The following is a 21,344-nucleotide window of genomic DNA, read 5'->3' on the forward strand; positions in this document are numbered from 1 at the left end:
CCCACCCATCAGCTGACGCACCAGGACAGCACGAGGAACAGCCGGTCAGAAGCAGCCACTGTGAGCCCGGAATTTATTGCTGAGGCTTCTGGGAACTGGGCGAGGACGGTGTGTGCTGGCTGGGGCCTCACAGCTTTCAGGCCTGAGTCTGGGCCCTGTGGGGCCCCGAGACGGCACTAGGCACTTGGTGGCTGATGTGGACAGGGACGTGGCAGATGTGTGACCCAGGACACAGGAGAGGACGCTCGGCCCTCCCAGGGACCCTGCACGCCAGGTTCCTATGCTGCCTGGAAGCTGGTGTTTGGGGAAGCCCCCATGATACCCCTCAGTCTGCAGTGACCCCCTAGGTCACCATTCCTGTGCAGCCTGGGGTACTCCCTTGACCTGGACCCGAGTCGGAGCCAGTGGGGAAAGGCCAGCTGGAATCAGAACCTGCATGGGCTTGGGGTTGGGGCTGAGTGGGGGGCCCTGGGTCGATTGGAGTGCCGCTGTGCAGAGAGGCTGCCACCCTCCCACCTACGATCACAAAGGGCGGGAAATGGCAATAGCCCCCACAGGGCAGTGGTCAGAGTGGCTGCAGCCTGCAGGGTGGCTCCTCAGGCCCACGTTTCAGTCTGGAAACGCAGTGTCCGCTGGAGCCTGGCAAGGTAGGCGGCCGCGTCAGGGCCGGAGAGCCCTCCCTCCTCCTGGAAGATGGACGTCAGAGCTTCCGATACATCTGCTGGCATGTACTTGGCGTTGCTGGAGGTATAGGCCAGAGAAGGCTCAATACAGCCGGGCCCCCCGAGGCCTGGTGCCACCCCACCCTGCAGCCCAGGCTCACCCTGCCAGGTAGAAGTAGGCGCCGCGGCGGTCCAGCAGCTCCCACACTAGCGGCCCGAGCTCCCGGAGCCGGTGTTGCACGTACACCTTCTGCTTCTGCAGGGCAGGGCAGGGGTGAGTCTGTGCCCCATTCCCCAGCCTCCCCATCTGCCACACCTACCTGCTCCCGAGAAAAGGCTGTGACGAGGGTCAGGCAGCCCTTCTTCTCCAGCTCCTTCCACTCGGCCTCCCAGTAGAAGTCCTGGTCCCGCCAGCGACAACCGAAAAACAGGAAGTTTCCTGGGGATGCAGTGTGGCCTCAGGCCTGGACTCACCCGCAAGGCCCAGCCCGCCAACCCTGGCCCCACCCTGCCCTGGACCCTGGTCGCTCACCAGCCTGACTCTGGGCCACTCTCTCCTGGATGGCCGCTCGGAAGGGGGCCACGCCAGTGCCAGGCCCCACCATTATCACAGGCGTGTCTGCTGTCTCTGGGAAGGTCAGGCCCCCAGGCCGTACCCACAAGGGCACCTGGACAGGTCCTGCAGCAGGAGGGAGGTGGCATGAGGAGACTTGGAGGGCCAGGGCCCCAGCCGAGGATTGGCCGTGGTACAGATGGGAGACCGGCGCCCAGGGCCCAGCGCCTCAGCCCACCCTCCGAGCGCAGGGCTCACCTTGCCCAGGGTGCAGAGATGCCAGCCAGGAGGAGCAGAGGCCCCGGCGGGGCTCCCGGAGGCGTGTCTGGTACTGCACCACAGCCACGAGGATCTGCAGCCTTGAGGGGTGGGCCTGGGGGAGGGGACAGTGGGAGTCCTGCCCCGAGGGCCACCCGGCCTGCTACCCGAGCTGCAGGTGCACCACTTCGCCTGGGGCGGTCCCGGGTGCGGGGTGCTTCCCAGCCCAGTGGAGTGCCGCCCTCCTCACCAGCAGAGAGGAGGCGATGGAGAAGGCACGCGGCCGGATCGGGGGGATGAGGTCCAACAGATAGTCTGGGGGGATGGCGGCCGCGGTGCACGGGAAGTCACACAGCACCTGCACAAGGACAGCTCAGGAGGATGGGCCAGCGTGGCCACATGTGGCTCTGGCCCAGAGCCAGCCCACGGCCCACCGCCCGCCGCACCTCCAGCGCGGTCCTGCGGGGCCGGCTGCAGTACTGGGACAGCTCCTCCTGGCCTGCGGCAGAGCTGAGCTCCAGCAGCTTGTCCCGTTCCAGCTCGCTGGGGGACAGGCAGGCCAGCAGCTCGAAGAAGGAGCGTCGTGGCACGCTAACGATGTCCAGGTACTGGGACACGAGGTGCCGCACAGAGCAGGGCTGGGGCAGCCGCGTGGGGCAGGGGACATCTGCAGGGAGCAGGAGACCTCAGGGAGCTGGGGACACAAGGGAGGGCAGGGAGGCAGGGTGGTGGCCAGGGCTCCCGTAGCTCACCTGGCTCCCGAGGCTGAAGCGTGAAGCACTGCTCGGGGTCCAGGCCCAGCACCTGGCAGAACTGCTGGACGTGGCTGGCTGCATTCTGGGGCTGGATCAGCACCACATCGCCAGCCGCAAAGCTGTACGGGAAAGCCATGGGGGGTGTGGGAAGGACACGGGGCTCGTGGGGGCACTGCAGAACAAAGCGAGTGTCGGGGAGGGCTGGGGGGTCCACCCATCCGGGCTGCTGTCTCCGTGCTCCGCCCTGCCGAGTGCCACTCTCAGCTTTGGGGACCTTCAAACCTCAGACCATGGTTCCTTTGCGTGGCCATACCCTCCATGGGTCCCCAGGACGGACGCTGCCTGCTTGGTGTCTCAGGCTCTCACCTGATCCCGGAGCCTGCAATGTCAAACTCAATCAGACGGACGTCCTGGAAGTGAGAGGGCCCGGTGACCCTCTGGTTGGTGACCATGGGTGCCAGGAAGGGCTGCAGCTCTGAAGGAGGGCTCTGAGGGTCTGTCCTGGCCATACACTGCTCCTCAGAGCAGGTCCTGGGGGTCTCCGGAAGGAACTGCATGGTAAACTTCGAAGGCAAACTGTGAAGAAAGCACACATCTGTCACCGTGCATAGGGCCGGGTTTCCGAGGAGGCCACACTGCTGCATGCAGGCCCATACTCACGGGACTCCAGGGGGGATCATGCTGAGGCCGAGGGGCATGGGATGCAGCGCCTGTACCTTCTCCCACAGGTCGTGGAGCCAGGGATCCATGGCGGCATCGGGCCTGCAGAGAGGGCATGCATGCTGGTCCAGGGGACCCTGCTGGGGGCTGGGCCACAGGAGGACGCCCCCTCCACACTCACCCCAGCTCATGCTGCTCGTCGCCCAGGCACACAGGAAGGAGAGCGGTGCCCCCGAGCTGCAGCAGCCTCCGGTGCAGCTTCTTGGCCACAAAATTGAACCTGTGGAGAGAGTGAGGTGGGCGGGCTGGAGGGCGGTCAGGGGGAACAGCCCAGCTGGCTGGGCAGGACTGAGGGCAGAGAGCAGAGCTGTGTGATGGCCCCCCACAGGAGTGTGGGGAGCGGGGCGAGGCCCGCGTCTCCCCAGGCCATCCATTCTCATGTGCTCACTGCCAGCTCCTTTAACGACAGTCCTCCTGGGGACATCCAGACATCATTAGCACTAGGGGCTCCCCTCCCCGACCAGTGTGCACTGACGTTACACACAGAACCAACCCCGCAGACGAGGGTCACACTGTCATCGTTTTCTGTCTTTTTCTCCAGAGTGGGCATGGATTTCCACCTGCTGCATCCAGCTTTGGAGGTGTGGCAACCCCAGGACCCTCCCTCAGCTGTGTTGGACATTTAGGGCTTCAGTGTCTCGCGACTTAATGCCACGTGGAACCTGAACACAAACCCCTTGGCACTCACCTGGGAAAGCATCCAAAACAACAATGCTCTTGCTTAGAATACAGACATGTTGTGAAAACATTGAAGAAAACAAAAAAAGCCACTGGCAGTTACACAGCCCTGGCCAGAGGTGGCCTGGGGGTGGCTCCCCGGGGCTAGGAGGTCTTTGGTACCCACTGCGCTTCCCACTGCACCGTCCTGTGTGCTCTTACTGAGCCCAAACAGTCCAGGAAACACACTTGTATAAAGTGAGGTAAGAGGCCAAAGTCACACGTGAACATGACACTGGGTGGCCTCCTGTCCTGAAGACTCCGCGGGCACCAAGCCTGGCCCCCACTTTGCTGCCCTGCCCACCCTTTGAGCCCCAGGGCCTGTGGTGCCTACTGGGGAGCGTCTGTGGGATGAGGGCACGGGGCCAGGGACAAGACCTGAAGTCTGGCAGGAGCCCTGGGGGCTGGGTCACCTGTCCCTCCACCAGGACACCTTGCACTCAGCCCTGATTGTCCCCACCGGCCAGCAGCCTGCCTGCCCCCACTCACTTGGCATACGAGGAGTCCCCGAGGCCCAGGACGGCAAAGTCCATCTGACAGAGGGAGGTCGATGGCAGGTGCTTCCGGAATATGAACCTCCAGAAGTTCTAGTCAGAAGAAACCGAGGTAGGGGCTACCAGGACTGCAGGGTGAGGCTGCATCCTGGACCTTCCCAGGGCCCTGCTTTCCTGCTCTTTGAGAACTTTGCAATTAAAACAAGACTTTTTTATTCTATCACAATGGCAAGACATTGGGAAAAGGCAGAAAACCGTGAAAAAGCAAGCTGTCCCAGAGCCACCATCGTGGCACCAGGCATAGGGCTCTGGCAGGACTGCGGCTCCACCGTGGGGCACAGGCTGGTGGAGATGGAGGTCCCTCCACCCCCGCATCCTTGCCCTGGAGGCCACTGCTGCCCGCGGCCCTCAGCTCTCCCCAGGTTGAAGGAAGTGCCTGCTGCCACTGGGATCTCCCGTGGATGGTTTCTCCTTCCTGCCAAGACTCCCAGGCCCCAGGGCCCCTCTGTTCTCAACCCTCTACCGCGGGCTTGGAACCTCTGCACCCACAGCAGCAGCTCTGGGCGGAGCTGTGAGACCTGGCAGCCCCTTTCTCCTAGTCTCACCCCACTTGGCAAAACTTTCTCCTCTGGAACCCCTCTCCTGGGCCCTGAGCCACCGTCAGGCTGCTGAGTGCTGGCCGAGGACCCACAGGCCTCCAGACGTGCTTCTAAAACACAGCTCTCTGTCACCTTCGTCCCATGGTGACCTGGCCCCGCACTACCGACCTCACGTCACGCCCCACGCCCCTTCTGTTTCATGCCTTATTTGACACAGGGTGACTGGGGTGGGGGGACCCTGGCACTATGTTGAAATCTGCTCCATTGGCCACTGCTGGGGACCATGCCCACTCTGCTTCCTGAGGTCTCATTTCCTGAAGTCTATAGGCAACTTCCTGCAGGTGAGTCCTGGGAAAGGGCCCAGCGCAGATCACTCTGACGGTGTGTCTGAGCACGCTGCCACTGTCACCTTACACTGGTGACTGGCAGGTCACTTAGGTTGAAATTGTCTCCTCTGAGATCCTAAGGCTTTGCTCTGAGTTGGTCCAGCTGGGCAGTCACTACTGAGAGCCGGTGTCCCTCTGTGCCCTGCTCTGTCCCCAACAGCTGAAACCCATGATAACATGCATTGGTTGGGAGGCAGGCACTTTCCGGGAACATTGCAAACTCTCGCAGGCTGAAGGCCTGCCCTTCGGTTCTGGGATTTTGTCACTCTCCTCGGTAATTTCCCCCCTATTCTCTCATTCCAGGGCTGCTGGAGTCATCTTAGAATTTCGTATCTTCTTCTCTATTTCCTATCTTATTTTTGTTACACCTTCTGGGAAAATTCCTCAACTTTATCTTCTGATCTTTTGAAGTTTTGCTGGTGTCCTTTCAGTGTCTCGTCAGTCTCCAGCTCTGTCCCGTGTGTGCTGCGTTCCCTCCCTTCCTTGCAGACAGAATCCTAATCCTGGCCACTCTGCCTCCGCTCCTCTTGGTCTGCCCTGCATGGGGGTCTTTCTTGCAGCGTGTGGTAGGTCTTTGTGGTCTGTCCTTAGAAGCTGACAGAAAACCGCGAGATTGGGCCTGTCTCCTAGTGGGTTTCATGGCTGGAAGAGGGGCAGGAACTGGCTGCCCAGTCTCCTCCTGCGGTCACTTGCTCTCCGAAGTGTTTCTCCTGTCTGCTGCTTGGGAACACATACCTGACCCCAGCGTTCTCAGAGGACCATGAGAAGGAGGCCTCTGTCTTCCTGTTTCCCACACAGCTGGTCACTGACCATGGGTTTCAGCAGGAGCCATGCCACCTGCGTCCCTCGGCCCCCAGTCTGCAGCCCTCGAAGGAGCCTCCAGTCCCTGCTATGGTTGGGAGGCCCCCTCCTGACCACCCTCATGGGGGGAGCGGGGGGCAGTCCAGCCCTGTACTCTTGCTTTTCCCACCCTCATCCTGGCGCAGTCACCCCCTTTGTGCTGTCAGCTTCCGACGTAGGGTCTGCACCTGTGCCCCGATTGTCCCGCCCAGGCAGGTCTTCACCCCTCCCATCCCGTGCCCTGCATCTTCCCTGTCCATGCTTTTGCCTTTGATCCCCTCCCACTTGCCTTCTCTCCGGTCTGAGGAGACCCTGTGCTGGGGTCTTACCCTGGGTCTCCCTCATCGTCCCCACTCCAACCCTGTTCTTCAATCTTCAGCCTCTTTCTCCCCCATCAGCATTTAAACCGGCCTGTCTCTCCCATGTTGTACTTTCTTTTAGCCCCTTAGCCCCATTCACAGCCAGAATCTTTTGTTATACACAGACATTCCTAAAACACTCTCTCCACTCCTTCCCTTGTTGATGGCCGGTGACCCTGTCATCCAGCTTTTCTCCCCATGAGCCTCTGAAATTGCTTTCCCCAAGGTCACCAACAGTCCCTTTGCTGATAAAGCCCAGCCCTTATCTTCACTTCTGTGCAGCTGAATGCTGGAGACCTTTCTCCTGATACAGTCACCTCCCTGCCCTTGACCACGGTGATGGTGCATTCCCTTTTCTTGCTGCTGGGGCCACTTTCCTGCCCCCTCACAGCCTGTCCTGGGGGAGGGAGGAGCTTCCTTTTTCAGGCTTCCTATTCTGGCCAGTCTAACATGTACCTCCCCCCAACATGCTCCTCGGAGCTCGAGACCTACCAACCATCTCCACCTGGACTACTTCCAGGTACCGGCGTCTCCCTGGTCTATTTCTGTGCATACTATCCCGGTACCCAAGCTTTCTTTCTCATCGCTGAGATCCATTTGATTCCATGTCCTGTCAATTCCATCTTCTTAACATCTCTGGAAATGTGTCCTCTTTCAGTCTCTTCCCTGGGCTCTGTTCTTCCTCCCCTACAGCCTGTATCCCTGTAGATAAGTGCTAGTTTTGCTAGAATATGATGTGACTGTCACCCCGTAGGGCCCATGGCCCTTCACTTCAAAACCACCTGCCTCACTGTGGGAGCTGGGTTTCTTGCCTCTTCTCTCCTTCTACCACAATACCCTCCTTGGCTCGGCCGTCCTGAACTGCTGCTTGCTCGTCCCACAGGCTGGGCTGCCTTTCTCCTTTGCACAGGCTGCTCCCTGTCCTCGTGTCCCACTAGCCCCTACTTAGTCCTCAGGATTTAGCCTACACTCTTTTCTTCCAGAAAGCCCTCCCTGAGCCCCCAGGTTGGGAGCGCCCTTATTAATGCTCCCATAACATCTGGCACTTTCCCTGGCATTGTAACTGCCTATTAAACTAGGTGCTTCTGCTATGTTGTCAGCTCCAGGAGGGTAGAAATGTGGCTACTGGCTTTGCAGCTGGACTCCCAGCACTACACCATGCTTGCAATATAATGTGTGCTCCAAAGATGGTCAAACACTTGAAGAATGTTCCCTGCAGGTCAAATAGTTTTGAAATCCACATAAGACCCAGACCAGATTCATATATAGCTCTGGGAAAATATGATGGCCTGTGAAGAGTTTATTAGGAAGGACAACCAGAGCCTCCAGCTCCACCCAGAGATTTCCTCTCAATTCCATGGCTACCATGCAGCCGGTATCAGAGGGCAAGAATTTATCATGCTTCTCGGTTTCTGCAGGCAATGAAAACGAGGTGAGGGTCAAGGGCGGGGATCTGAGCTCCCCAGCACAAAAAGCCACTTCAGGTCAGCCTTACCTTCATGTTGTCAGGGGGGTCTCCTTGGCCTGTAGTTGCACAGACAAATATCACCAGGGGCTCATTAATCAGATTCACCTCAACAGAAAGACACACGTGTAAAACCTCAGGCTGTAATGACCAGGCGTCCTCCCGCACTCTATTCCCTCTCCTTCACTCAGGGTGACAGGGCAAAGGGACTGAGTGAGCACCCGCTAGCGGCTGGCCCGCCGTCTCTTTCAGGCTCCCCCTTGGCCCCCTCCTCCAGATGCTAAGGTGAACTGCTGTTCTAGAGCTTCCCCATTCCCGAAATCCGCCGTAATGGGAGGGCCGGTTCTCAGACAAAATGCGGAGATTTGGGGTCGAGGGCGCTGGGGGCCGGGGCCCAGGCCTGCCGGGTCTCCCCGCCGAAGCCCAGGGAGCCCTCACCACCGGGTAGGAATCCAGGGCCTGCACCCGGCAGGCGAGCCGCCGGCGCCGAGCCTCGCGGCCCAGCCTCTCTGACACATCCTCGGCCGTGCCTGTCTGGCTGCCAAAGAGCACCAGAAGCCGCGGGCTCGGCATTGGGGCGTGAGCGCGCCCCCGGGGCCCCTGCTCGCCGGCACCCCACCAGCAGGCAACCCCCGCGAGACCAGGCGGCTAGGACAAGCTCTGCCTTCCGACTTCCGGCGTCGGCCGGAAGTGACGTCCTTGGGCCGCGCCCGGCGGGGCATGGCGTCCGAGCGAGGCAGGAGTTCGCTGGCGGCTAGTGCTGGGTCCCGGGCCCGGGTCGGAGGATCGGCGGCGCGCCGGGGCCGAGGGCTGGGGCAGGCGGGGCCGCTCGCTGCCTCTCGTTCGCCGCGGCGGCGACGTCGGCAGGCGCTGGCGAGGCCCGCGGGGAGAGGAGGAGCAGCCCGGCGGGTGGGACTCTCGGCCGGGCCCCGGACCCGGCCCGCGCTCAACCGGCGCGATGCTCTTCTCGCTCCGGGAACTGGTGCAGTGGCTGGGCTTCGCCACGTTCGAGATCTTCGTGCACCTGCTGGCCCTGTTGGTATTCTCCGTGCTGTTGGCACTGCGTGTGGACGGGCTGGCCCCTGGCCTCTCCTGGTGGAACGTGTTCGTGCCCTTCTTCGCCGCTGACGGGCTCAGCACCTACTTCACCACCATCGTGTCTGTGCGCCTCTTCCAGGACGGAGAGAAGCGGCTGGCCGTGCTCCGCCTCTTCTGGGTCCTCACGGTTCTTAGCCTCAAGTTCGTTTTTGAGATGTTGTTGTGCCAGAAGCTGGTGGAGCAGACTCGGGAGCTCTGGTTCGGTCTCATCACGTCTCCGGTGTTTATTCTCCTGCAACTGCTCATGATCCGCGCCTGCCGGGTCAACTAGAGGGGCCAGTGGGGCCAGAGAGGGAGCTCTGGAGAGCTAGAATGCTGGACTCCAAGCTGAGGTTCCACTTCCACCGCACCAGAGGAGAAGTCTGGGTCTGAAAGCAACGCCAGTTTGTGCCCTGCAGAGTGCCCAGTTCTTTCTCTACCAGTCATGTCTGAAACTGTTCCCTGAGCAGGGCTGAAAAGAGCAGCCTTGATCCTTAAAACGTACTTCCTGTTATTTCATGCTTTAAGTAGCTAATCCTGAATTGGGATCTTGAGAAGGGCCCCAGAGCGGACAGTCCTGAACTCCTCTGACAGTTGGAAACTGCATATAAGTAAAATGTTCTGATGGGCTCTGAGTATTTTCATGGATCCTGGGAAAGCACCCCTTGTGCAAAGGCTGCAAAGCCAGCCTCAGGAATGTTCTCTGGCGGGCATTGTTGACCTAAGATCTCACTGTCCCAGTCACCCAGACAAGACTTGCTTAGATGTTTGAACTCTCAAATGTGTAAACCAGGTTGTGTCTCCTCCCCGTGCCACTGGGGAAAAGATGGCTCTTTCTTCATTCCAGCCCAGGCAGACAGCAGTGTGTTGAATAAGCATGATTGGGAACCTATACCGGAGACCTGTCTCCTGAGGAAAGAACTGCTTTAAAGGTCGTGCTTGGCTTCCTATCCCAGCAGACTGCAGTATCACGACTTTTGCACCACCTTGTGGCCAGCACTGTTAGCGCACCTGAGACAGAGTTAAGCTACCCTAAGGGACCAGAGAGAGGAACAAGTGCTCTGATGGTGATAGGCGTTGAGACCTGCAAGTGGGAAGTTTGCGAATGGTTTTGGTCCACATTTGTCGACCTGAGGTCTTTGGTTTGATGCCAGTCAGGTGCCAAATGAGAATATTTGCTGAGATAAAAATAAAATAATGTTTTGTTGAAATGCACAGTGGTTGCGTGACCTATTGAGAGTGAAATAAGATGAGTGCTGAGATGCTCCATGCTGTGCGGTGTAGCTCGTTACAGTGCTGAGGCTGTAGGGGGGGATGAACACTATGAGAGTGTCTTGGGTGGGTGGGGAGGATTTCCTTCAGAGATTCCCTACTTCCTGCCTTGGGAGCCAGCCTGTGTTGAGGATCTACCGAGTAGTTTGTGTGACATCAGAGCCTTGGTGTCTTGCCAGTATGTGGTCTTTGTGGGCCTTGATGACACTCTGTAGAAGATGGGTCAGCAAGCTACGTCCTGAGGCCTGTTTTTGTACTCGTCAGCTAAGAACAGTTTTACATTTTTAAAGGACTGTAAAACAAAGAAGAATGTGTGACAGAAAGCAAATGTGGCCTGCAGTGAGAGGGTCTCAGTCTTGGCACTGCTGGTCTTTAGTAAGATGATTCTTTGTTGGCAGGGGCTCTCCTAAGCACTGTAGAATATTCAGTGGCATCCCCGGGCTTGACTCAGCAGCATTCCCAGTAGCATCCCTCATTTGCAACAACCACAAGTGTCTTCAGACATTGCACCTGCTGTTTGGAGTTGCAGGAGAATAAAGACCGGAGACGTCTTCTGGGGGGAAAAGTTATCCCTGATGAGCAGCACTTGTCTGGCTCTTTCTAGAACAGATTTATGGACCCTTGTCCTAGCGAAGCAGCTTTGTGACCCTTTGCCTAGGATGTATGTGCGTGGCCACCGAGATGCTTGTGTTGGAGGCTGGTCTGGTTTTCCCTACCATTTTTGTAGCTACAAAAATGTCTCCTACCCAGGAGTGGCATAACTTGTGCCAAAGCCATATAGAAGCTGAATGTTTGCAGTGGGTTTCCTTTTAATGTTATTTTTAGGTTGCGTGTTTCGTTCCCATTTTATTCTGGTAGTTTGGAATTAGGTAATTCTGTTACTGTAGAAGTGATGAGCATAAGAAGGTTTAGATTCCTTTGGAAAGGTGATTTACTGCCATGGCACCCAGAAGCTGAGAAGGGCGCCCCAGGTTGAAACCTGCCCCGGGACTTTGCAGAGCCCCAGGTGCCCTGGGAGCTCCTTCCTGAAAGGAGAGTGGTTTGGGAGGCAGTAGTATCATTGCTGAGCAACTGCTGATGCAAGGCAGGTTATGGAAAGGCAGGTGACAATCTATCTGTGTCACTGCTCCCCAATTTCCTTCCTCTCTTGGCTCCAGCGGACCTGAAAGAATGTGGTGGGCACTGGGAATGACATCAATGGGAGTAAACTTCCTTATGGCACATGGGCAGGTAAGCTGTGTCCTCAGGGTCAGTGAGACCCCTACCAGCCTTGGGATGGGGGAAGTTCAACAGTAGCTTGGGGAGAGGAGGGAGGGATATGTGGCCTGGCTCAGGTGGCTTTCCGCCTCGGAGAACTGTGGGCCTGCTTGTGTGCAGGGAGGGAGTCCCCTTCCTCTGTACCTCCTCACAGCTTCCGCACTCCCGTCCTTGCTGGGTGAGCCCTGGATGGCAAAGTGTGGAGTAGAGCTTCTCCCACTTGTCTGAGCAACACTGTCAGTTCTGGGGGCCGACAAAAACTAGGGGTTCCTGAGAAACCAGTTCCTCAGCACTGGTGGGGCTCCAGCACTGGCATCTCCGCTGAGTCCCGCAAGGGACAGAGGACCAGGGGACCGAGGGCCGCAGATGCAGTCCCTGAACCCGGAGGGACCTGGACCGGGAGGTGCGAAGCTGGTGTGCAGCCTGTGTACCTCCCACCGGAGCGGGGTTAGCCTTCCGGTCCTGGGCAGGCCCGTCCTCCACTGCGCTCTCAGCGAGGGGACCAGGCGGGCTGGGTGCTGGCACCAAAACGAAGGACCTGGCCGGGCCAAGGTCAACCACGAAGCACAGCGCAGGGGTCGGCCTCGGGCGGCCCTCCAGGACCCGCCCCGCCTGGCTCCGCCTCTCGGGCGCCGCGGGCAGGGCGCAGAGACGGAAGTATGGGCTGCCAATGAGAGGTGCGAGGTGCTGAGGGCGTGTCCAAGGAGGGCCTTCCCCAATGGAGGCCGGCTCTGGCGGCGGGCGCTGCCAATGAAGCCCTCGGGAAGGCGGGGTCAGGGAGAGCGTTCTCCAATCAGCTCGACTGGTCATCCTCCCCTACCATAGGTGGGGCTGCTGGGCGCGGGGCGGGTGTGAGCGGGCCTCTCCCAATGGACAGAGGCCGGGGGGCGTGGCCGCGGCGCGAAGGCCCGCGGCGGGCGGCAGCACCAGTTCCCGGCGCGCTCTGGCTCCGGCGGCCCCTCCGCACCATGGCGGGCCTGGGGCGGCCGGGCCCGGGGCCCCGCGCCGCGCTGCCCGCCTGGAAACGGGAGATCCTGGAGCGGAAGCGGGCCAAGCTGGCGGCCCTGGGCGGGGGCGCGGCGCCGGGAGCCGGAGTAGGCGCGGCGGGACCCGCGGAGCCGACGGCCGAGCGGCTCGTGCTGGCCGAGAGCCTGGGCCCACTGCGTGAGAACCCGTTCATGCGGCTCGAGTCGGAGCGGCGGCGTGGGGCGCGGCGCGGCGGGGGCGCGGGCGCGGGCGCGGCAGGGGCGCGGCCGGTACAGCAGCTGCTGGAGCTGTACCGCCGCGTGCCGGGCGTACGCACGATCCGAGCCGACAACATTCTCATCATCGAGTCGGCGCCCGGCTTCCCGCCTGCTGCCCCCGGCCCCGCCGTGGGCCCGGCCGCCCGCATCCGCGCCGCCGAGGTGCTCGTGTACGAGGCGCCGCCGTCGCCGCCGCCGGGCCGCGTCAGCCGTCTGCTGGAGAAGTTCGACCAGCCGGCCGCGCCGCGCCGCCGCGGGAGCCCGGAGCGCGGCCGCCCTCCGCCGCCGGCGCCGCCCGCCCCCGGCCCAGCCGCCCAGCGCGTAGGCGAGCGCGCCGCTTGCTTCGAGCCCGAGCGCCACGGCACAGGCCCCGGGGCCCGGCGCAGCGACTTCCTGCAGAAGACCGGCAGCAACTCCTTTACCGTCCACCCCCGGGGACTGCATCGCGGTGCGGGCGCTCGACTGCTCCCCAACGGGCCCGCGGCCCTGGAGCCCCGGGTCGGCGCTGCCAACGGCATCGCGGGCTCCGCGCCGGGGCCGGGCGATTGGAAGCCAAAGGTGGAGTCTGGGGAGCCCTCCGCCCACCCGTGCCCCAGCCCCGGGACTCCCAGTGCCACTCCAGCCGCGTCCTCGACCCTGCCCATGCCCACCTCTGCCAGTGCCACTCCCAGCCAGCGCCAGTGGGTCTCCGCGGCCACCAGCGCCAACGATTCCTTCGAGATACGGCCGGCCTCCAAGCCAGACATGGACACGATCCCCGCCGGGGACCTGCAGGCTAGGGCCCTGGCCAGCCTACGCGTGAACTCCAGAAATTCCTTCCTGTTCATCCCCAAGCGCAAGACCTCTGGGGCCCCTCTTCCCCAAGGGAGGCAGTCTGTGGGGCTGCCAGAGGCAGAGGTTGTCTGGGCCTTGGAGCACCCGAAGCATGGAGCCCAGCTGGTGCCTGGAGTGGATGGCACACCTGTCAGTGGGAGAAGCCCTTTGGAGGTCAAGGAGGGGGCCTGCTCAAGGCCAGCCACTGCCCTAGTGGACCGGGCCGTTAGGTGGCAGAGGCCATTCTCACCACCTCCATCCCTGCTGGCCACCACCGGAGGTGAGCCGGCCCCGGGCTTCGAGGTTCCCAGCCTGGCCAAGAATGGTGGGGAGCCTGGGAGGCCAGGGCTGCCTGTCACCTTCATCGACGAGGTGGACTCTGAGGACGAGGTCCCCCAAGAAGCCAAACTGCCCTGCATGGGGGCTGGTGCACCTCCCCGGTACCACCCATCAGAGCTGCAGCACCAAGGCAGCAATACCTTCACCGTGGTGCCCAAGAGGAAGCCAGGGGTCCTGCAGGCCAATGGGGAGCCTGGGTCACAGGCGGCTGAGGAAGTGGAGGTGGGCAGCGTCTCGGAGCCCCCTGCTCTTCTGGGGACCCCACTGAAGAAGCGCTACCCCACTGTGCATGAGATCGAGGTGATTGGCGGCTACCTGGCCTTACAGAAGTCCTGCCTCATCAAGGCTGGCTCCTCGAGAAAGAAGGTCAGTGGTAGGGGCAGGGTCGCTGGCCACCTGTGGATATAACATGCGCCAGGACTCCTGGCCTAGGTGGGGTCTACTATTGTGGACCAGAGGAGAGCCAGGGCTGGGTGGCCATGGATGCTTCAGGAGGGGCTGAGCTGGGAGGACCCTTGGCCTGGGTGCCAGTAGAGCCCTAATTACCAGGGGCCGTCGGGACAGTGCCTGCTCTACCTCACAGGGCTGGTGTGGAGGGTCAGTCCAGCCAGCGGCCAGAGCCATGCCTGTGTGCCTGTCTGTGGGTTCTTAGGCTCTGTCTGGAATTGGCTGGGCAGGCCAATTCCACAGGTCCAGCTGAGAGAAAGTTCGGGCCTGGTTCTACCCTGGCCTGGCTGTGAAGGAGCAGGGAGTCCTGGCATGGTCTCCTGGAGTCCTGGCCTCTTCAGGTAGCAGGTGCCAGGACGGAAGTGGGAAGGGGCGGGAGGCCCATGATTCAGGTGTGGTTGGATCCCGACCTAGCGAGGCTGTTCAGAGGGGCCTGTCAGCTTGCCAGAAGGCACTCTCGCCCGGAGCTCAGCAGGATCCGGTCCTGTGTGAGCGCTCCTTGAGCTCCTCGTGTGTTCCAGGCTTAGTCTGAGTCGGGGTGATGCTGGCGAAAGGTGAAGACATCCCCCTTGTTGGGGAGAAGGGGACTAGGGCAGAGAGAGAACCAGGTGCAGGGCCAGGAGCGTCACTTCCCGGCAGCCCCGCCCTGCCTGATGATCTGGAACCCTCTGGGCACAAGAAAACGTTCCTCAGCTTCTTCCTGGTCATTCACCTGTGTCTGGCTGTGGGGCATATTCCAAGGACATCTCAGTGTGACCCCCATCAGCAGGCAGGGCAGTGGGGTGGCACTGGAGGGCCTGTCCTTTAGCTACTGGTATCTAGGCTCATCTCTGAGGCCACCTCTCTGCCTCAGTTTCCCTGGGGTGATTGGGGGTGGTGACTTGCCTGCCCTGATGGGATATGCCACCTCCTTCCTTTATTTGCTTCCTTTCTCTCGTCGTCTTGCCGCTGGGTTGGCCTTAGCACGGGCTCTCCTCCCAGTATCATCCTTCCCTCCTTCCTTGGGTGAGGTCACCTGCGTTCCTGCCAGCTCCCACTGCTGGGCCAGCCACCCGCGCCCATGTCCCACAGTGCTTTCGGTGGGCGAACTTTGTGCCTGACCTTGCCTCACTTTCTCTTTGGTGCCATGGACTGTGACTCTCCCACCTTCATCCCGGCCCTTCCCCTCCAAGGCACGGTCCTTCCAGTAGCCCTGGCCACTGGCCCCACCCCATCCTTGCAGCCCCGCTTGTCTGCCCCTCCTTCCGCTTTCTGACCCTTGACCGCAGCTGCACTGGGAGGTGCTCCTTCCCATGCCGGCTGGAGAAGTGGAGTGATAACTAAGGGTTCCCTGCTCTGCAGATGAAGAAAATGAGGCCCCGTGAGGTCTCGGAGCTCATGGGGAGGGGTCCTGTTTCTAGAGACACTGCTAACTGGGCTGCCCTCCACTGGGAGCCTGGCTCCTCCCGGGCCTGGAGGGCTGCAGCCTAGAGCCTGGCCATCTCACCCCAAGCTGGGGACAGAGCTGTGGGGGTCACTTGTGGCTGGGTTGAGGTGAGAAGGGCAGGGGCCCGAGGGCCAGCAGGGCATGAAGAAGTGATGGGAGGAAGCTGACCTGGCCCATGGGGGAGGGGGTTAGACCAGCATGGGCCCGGTCTCCGTGCCAGCCTGAGGGGGTTGTGGGTCCAGATGGATGCCTGGCAGGACCAAGGGGCCTGGCGAGGGCCCTACCCGAGCAGCACGACTTGCTGGCAGTGACTTCCTGCCTGGGCATACACCAGCTGGCCTCCCAGGCAGAGCCGGACGCATGTGGGTGGGGTGGAGGTGTGGGGCTGCCTAGCCCTTTAGAGCAGCCTGCCAGCCATGGGCTGCCCCTGTTATCCCTTCTGCCTGTGACCCCTGGGTGCTCCTCCCGCTGCCCCTCCAGGCCTTGGGTCACTGGACCTCACCCTCACGTGGACCACTTTAGCCAGCCTGTGGTTTGATCATTGTCCCCCACCCCCACCCCCTGCCAGGGACGTGGTGGGCTGGAGGGCAGCAGGATCTTGGGCCCGACTGCTCACTTTGCTCCCCGCATGGCTGGCTGACCCAGGCCAGTGGAGGGAGGGAGGTGTTGGTGCCTTTTCCAGGGGACAAGTGCCGTGGGCTCTGCAGGGGGCTCTCTGGGCAGCGGAAGTCAGAGGAGCCTGCCCCTGGGCTGGCACCTCAGTGCCCGCGTGTGGCCTCGGAGGGCTACAGCCCTGCCCTGGGTGGTGGGGGCGCCCAGCCAGCCTGGGCAGCGGGAGGCCTGCCTGGCGGCACACGTCCCCACTTAGTTATCTCTCTGCAGAATCACAGATGCTCTATCACTCCCTCCTTGATGGCCAAGCTGGGGCTGGCTGCTGCAGGGCGGTGCGGCGACTGTCCCTCTCACCCCTGCCCGGCCCCCAGGCTGTTCTGGTGGGTGGGGCTGTCCAGCAGCGCTCCACATCTGCCTCCCATGGGGTTGGCGCTGAGGGCCTCCCTTTGTGAGGTGCCACCCTGCCAGGCTCCCGCCTGTCTGGTGGCTTCTTTCCCTCCCCTTTGCTCTTCTCACCTGCTTACCACTGGTCCTCTGCCAGCCCGATCATGTCAGGGTCCCCAGGGCTCAATCCTCAGCACTCAGCCACCTGCCCTCACCTTGCCCTCGGTGTGACTGCTACCCCTACACCCCAACTTGCCGGCCCTGCCTTGGCCTTCAGACCCGCAGTGCTGCTGCTCTCTGGGGCCTGTCGTGCCACCTCACACTGCGTGGGGCAGGACACCAGATACCTGGTGATGTGGCTGTATCTCCTCTCATCTGCCCTCCCCACACCCCCAACTCTCCCAGCAGACGCCCCCCAAGTGGTCTTTCTAGAGCCCAGAGACCATGGGAGCAGGCCTGGACCCTGCTCGCTCAGCTTTCCTGCCAGCAGAGGGGCTGCACTAGACTGCACAGCCCATGGGGGCAGCTGTGGGGACTTAGGTGGGGCAGTGAGGTGTGGTCCTGAGCTCTGGCAGGGTGGGAGATGGGAGCAGGGGGGCATGTGCTGGGGAGCAAGGGGCTCACCCCCATCTGGGGCTGGTTGAGCCCTGTCGGGCCCAGAGTCCAGGGTGGACATTCACAGGTAGGCGGGGCGAGGGGAACAAAGGGCTTGTTAGACCGGGAGGTGGGCCGAGCCAGGACCCACCTGTGGGCTGTGCTCTGAGCAGCGGGCAAAGTCTCCAGAGCCAGGTGACCAGGTGTGTGCAGGTGCCAGCCCCACAGGCCCCTCCCGCCTTCCCTGGGGTCTGGAGCTGGCCTCCCCAGCAGCGTGAGTCACGGGGCAGCCTGTGACCGCAGACACACACCCATAAGTGGGGAGGCTGTTGAGCGTGGAGAGGGGAGGTGGCACAGGACCCGAGCCTGGGCCCCAACGGGGTACAGACAGGGCCTATGAGCACTGCCCCGCCCCGCCTGGTCAGGCTGTGCCAGGCTCGGTACCCGCATGCACCCAGCCCCCTTGGTCTCTCCACTAGGAGCTGGTCATGTGGACTAATGAGGGCACACTAATCCGGCTGCCCTGGCAGCCAGCGCTTCCTTTGTCTCCAGTGGTGGGGGATGGGCCTGGGGGGCTGACGGGCATCAGCTAACATGCCATGTATCCAGGGGAACCCCGTTCAGTGTGGCCTTGGGGCAGGGGAGGCCCCTGGGCTGGCAGCTCCATCCTGCCTTGAGCTCCTCTTAGGACCCCTGAGTCCGAGAGGGCTAGTCTTGGAGGGCCAGGAACTGACTGGCAGTGGGTGGGCACCTATGGGTACCGATGATCACCCCCATGCCAGGCCTCTGTCCTGCTTCCTCCCATGGTGGGGGCAGCTGGAAGTCCAGGTGGGCCTACCTAGGGCAGAGCAGGGTGAGGGAACGGGTGCCTCTGAGTCTCACTCCTGGTTCTGCCTGGGTCAGGAGGTCTGCTCCTTCCCTGGCCACTTGTCTGTAGGTGGCTGGGGCGGTGGGGGGGAGTGGGCACTGGGACGGACCTGTGCCTCAGCCAGCAGGTGTGTGAGCCGTGCTAAGGTGGGCTGCCCAGGGCGGTTCAGGGCTATGCGCGCACATGTGGCCGTGGGGCGGCAGGAGTGTGCACCCTTGTTTCTGGACACTGGCCCAGTGGGGCGCTGGCTCCCACTCCTAGCGGGTCCTGCTTGTGTCCCTGAGGCCAAGGCCAAGGCCCCTCCCTTCCTGTCCTGCTGTTCCTGGGCCCTGTGGTTCTCTGTCTGGGCCCGGCCCCGGCTCCGGCTCCGGCTCCTTCCGGGGGAGGAGGAGGAGGAACTTGAGCTGGCCGCTGGTGTCCTGTGCACAGGAGTTTAATATTTCGAGCCCAGCAGGGCTGCTTCCATCTGCTGCAGGCAGGTCGTGCTCATATTCATTACCCAATGCCGGGCCCTGCCGAGTGGGCCTGGGGCTTATGGCTCGGGCGTGAGATTCTGGACACTGTTGAGTGGGCAGCCCAGGTGGGAGGGGAGGGTCACTGACACCCCCACTCGGTGAGCCTTAGGCTGTTTGTCGAGTGGGGTGACAGCACTTGGTGCCACTTTCCTGGTGTCGGCCTGCGACCACCACCCGGCTTCGGCACCTCCTGTGGGCCCTTGCCCAGCAGTGGTGGTCCGTGCTCAACTGGGTGGACAGGACTGTACAGGTGCCCAGCAAGCTGGGACATGAACTTGGCTCTGCAGAGAGGCCTAGCCGACAGCAGGAGCTGCTGGGAGCAGAGGATATGGCCCCCGCTGCAGCCTTACATGGACTCTGCTCCTGCTTGGAGCCACCCAGTGGGGGGAGGTGTGGCTGGTTTCTGCTCCCTGAGAAGGCAGGCAGCCCTCTGACCTGCGAGCTGCCTGAGGCTTATGGAGACCCCGAAGATGCTGGCTGGGGCCCGGTCCCTGGGAGTGGTGGGTCACTGGGGTGATGTGACCCTGGGCCCAGGGTGCTGTGGGCGGCTAGAACCAGCTGTCCTCGGGTCGTTGTGGCCTGGGCCTGCAGGGTCCAGGTGGAGGGTTTCTCTGATGAGAGGCACCCCATTGCTCGGAGCCTCTGAAGTTTCCCTGCCCCCCGCCCCATGCCACACTTGGTCCAACTGGAGGACCCTGGTGGCAGGGCAGCAGGGGCCTGGCTGATATGCCTTCTGTCTGTAGATGAAGATCTCCTTCAATGACAAGAGCCTGCACACCACGTTCGAGTACCCTTCTGAGAGCTCTCTGGTGCAGGAGGCCGAGGCCCAGGCCCAGGCCCAGGCCCAGGCCGAGGGGCCGGGGGAGGAGGGCGAGGAGGAGGAAGAGGAGGAGGAGCCCAGTCTGAATGCCACAGTGGAGAAGCCCTTTGTGCTCTTCCTGCCCCGAGCCACGTTCGTTAACAGCGTGGTTCCTGAGAGCCCTCGGCTGCCAGACGGCAGCTCAGGTGAGTGTCCCCCGTCCGGCGGGCAGACCAGTGGGTAGTCTGGGCCACTTGTGCATACACCCACATGTCCACACGTGTGCCCCTGGGCCTGCAGGCCTGTCTAGCTACACCCCCAAACACTCCGTGGCCTTCAGCAAGTGGCAGGAGCAGACGCTGGAGCAGGCCCCAAGCGAGGTGGAGCCCACGCAGAAGGACGTCATGGTGAGTGGGGTGCTGGATGCAGGGAGGAGAGGGTCTCTTAATGCCCGGACAAACCCCCATTGGCTGCCTTCCTGCCTCCCAGCTCACCCCTGCCAGTCACAGCGACCTCTCAGACTTCCGAAGCGAACCAGCCCTCTATTTCTGACTCCAGCCCTGCCAGGACGGCCAAGCTCTGCCCTCGTCCCATACCCACCTTCTGCCCTGCCAGGCTCTGCCCCCATAACCCACCCTCCCTTCCCAAGGCTGCTCCTCCCCTGGGTCCATGTGGGTCTCCCTCTCCAGCCCTGGTTTGGGGGCACTGCCTGTGGGCGAGGGCCAGGTGCTGCTGGACACCGTGCCCAGCAGCTGTTGGGTGTGTCTGGGGGGAGGGCCGGCTTGGCTGCCTGTCCTGCAGAACTACAAGCCCCCTCAGCCCACCTCCTCACTCCCCATGGCTGAGCTCAGCCTGCCCCCTTTGTGACGAATGGAAGTCTTTTGCCTCCGATGGTGGACTCAATAAACAGCACTGGACGAGCCTGCCTCCTTCATGGTCCTCAGCTGGGGAGGGGGGTGCAGAGGCAGGGTCTGTGGGGCTCCAGTGAGGGGCTGGCAGTGGAGAGGAGCCCACGTGGGGTTGGTGTGGGCCCAGCTTGGACGTCTGTGCCCGGGGTACAGGAGGTGGGCCCCCCGCACACCTCACAGTACTGCTGGTCCAGGTTGTCACTCCCCACAGCCCCAGCTACCCTTCCAGTCACCCCCTTGCCCAGGACAGGGACCCCCGTGAGTGCTCCCACCCAGGGCTGACACAGGGGGAGCTGTGGTAGGAGGTGGGACTGGACCAGCTCTGGGGTCTGGAACCCTGCCCAGGGACGGTCAGTGCTGCCGCTGTTTTCTGAAGGGCCAAGAGCCTAGGCGGGGACCACAGGCAGGGGGTGGGGGGAGTGGGGGCAGAGCCTCAGGGACCTTGTGTCCTCTTTGGCCTGGACAACTCCCTGAACCACGAGAGCCCGTGAGTTCCTTTGAGGTCAGTGCTGATGGCTGGCAGGGAAACCCAGCAGGCCCTGGGAGGTGGGGGGCAGCTGGCCAGGCTCTACCTGTCCAGTTGCCGGCCTGGAGCTAGGGCTGTTTACAGCCCAGATGTGGAATGTGACCTTGTCCCTTGTGGGGAGCCCGGGCTGGGGAGGGAGGCTCTTTGGTGTTTTCCTGGGAGGGCAAGCAGCCACAGGAACCCCACAGGCTGACAGACCAGCAGAGGAGGACCCAGGCCACCTGGAAAGCTGCAGATGGGCATGCCTGGTGTGTGGCGAGGGGGTGGAGGCAGTACTGCTGTCAGGCTGAGAACTAGGAATCATGGAGCTGGGGCACAGCCTTTGCTGAGGGACCTGAGCCCAGGAAGTCCACACCTTGTGCTAGACCCCAGGGGTTCCCAGAGCCCCTCAACAAAGGACGGGCTTCATGTGCCAGAGTCAGGGCCAGGGACCAGGAGAGAGGTGGGCAGTGAGG

At 62.0% G+C, this 21,344-nt stretch overlaps 3 protein-coding genes across 6 annotated transcripts; 2 read left to right on the forward strand and 1 right to left on the reverse strand.

Annotated features, from left to right (window-relative positions):
• Positions 1-45: 45 nt before the first annotated feature.
• Positions 46-8,545, reverse strand: NDOR1 (NADPH dependent diflavin oxidoreductase 1). Of its 4 annotated transcripts, XM_088793532.1 has the most exons (15): positions 8,464-8,545; positions 8,247-8,411; positions 7,839-7,867; positions 4,155-4,252; positions 3,070-3,168; positions 2,889-2,990; positions 2,595-2,804; positions 2,226-2,347; positions 1,920-2,140; positions 1,724-1,831; positions 1,474-1,588; positions 1,195-1,341; positions 983-1,101; positions 824-918; positions 46-741 (listed from the first exon to the last, which is right to left on the reverse strand). In XM_088793532.1, exons 1-15 carry the CDS (start codon positions 8,528-8,530, stop codon positions 597-599), a joined length of 1,842 nt encoding a protein of 613 aa, XP_088649658.1. In that variant the 5' UTR covers positions 8,531-8,545; the 3' UTR covers positions 46-596. The 4 variants fall into 4 exon arrangements, with proteins under 4 accessions (XP_088649658.1, XP_019612381.2, XP_088649657.1 ...); XM_019756822.3 differs by having other exon boundaries at positions 7,839-7,916; positions 8,247-8,495; XM_088793531.1 differs by having other exon boundaries at positions 983-1,063; positions 1,195-1,344; positions 7,839-7,916; positions 8,247-8,495.
• TMEM203 (transmembrane protein 203) lies at positions 8,501-10,096 on the forward strand. Its single transcript, XM_019756818.3, has one exon. It carries the CDS (start codon positions 8,767-8,769, stop codon positions 9,175-9,177), a length of 411 nt encoding a protein of 136 aa, XP_019612377.1. The 5' UTR covers positions 8,501-8,766; the 3' UTR covers positions 9,178-10,096.
• A 2,188-nt stretch (positions 10,097-12,284) lies between these two features.
• Positions 12,285-20,375, forward strand: TPRN (taperin). The gene is made up of 4 exons (XM_019756698.3): positions 12,285-14,176; positions 19,400-19,661; positions 19,756-19,862; positions 19,945-20,375. Exons 1-4 carry the CDS (start codon positions 12,383-12,385, stop codon positions 20,005-20,007), a joined length of 2,226 nt encoding a protein of 741 aa, XP_019612257.3. The 5' UTR covers positions 12,285-12,382; the 3' UTR covers positions 20,008-20,375.
• Positions 20,376-21,344: the final 969 nt, after the last annotated feature.

This window comes from Rhinolophus sinicus, chromosome 16 (genome assembly GCF_057876585.1).
Source record: "Rhinolophus sinicus isolate RSI-liver-muscle chromosome 16, RSI-T2T, whole genome shotgun sequence".
Lineage (NCBI taxonomy): Eukaryota > Metazoa > Chordata > Mammalia > Chiroptera > Rhinolophidae > Rhinolophus > Rhinolophus sinicus.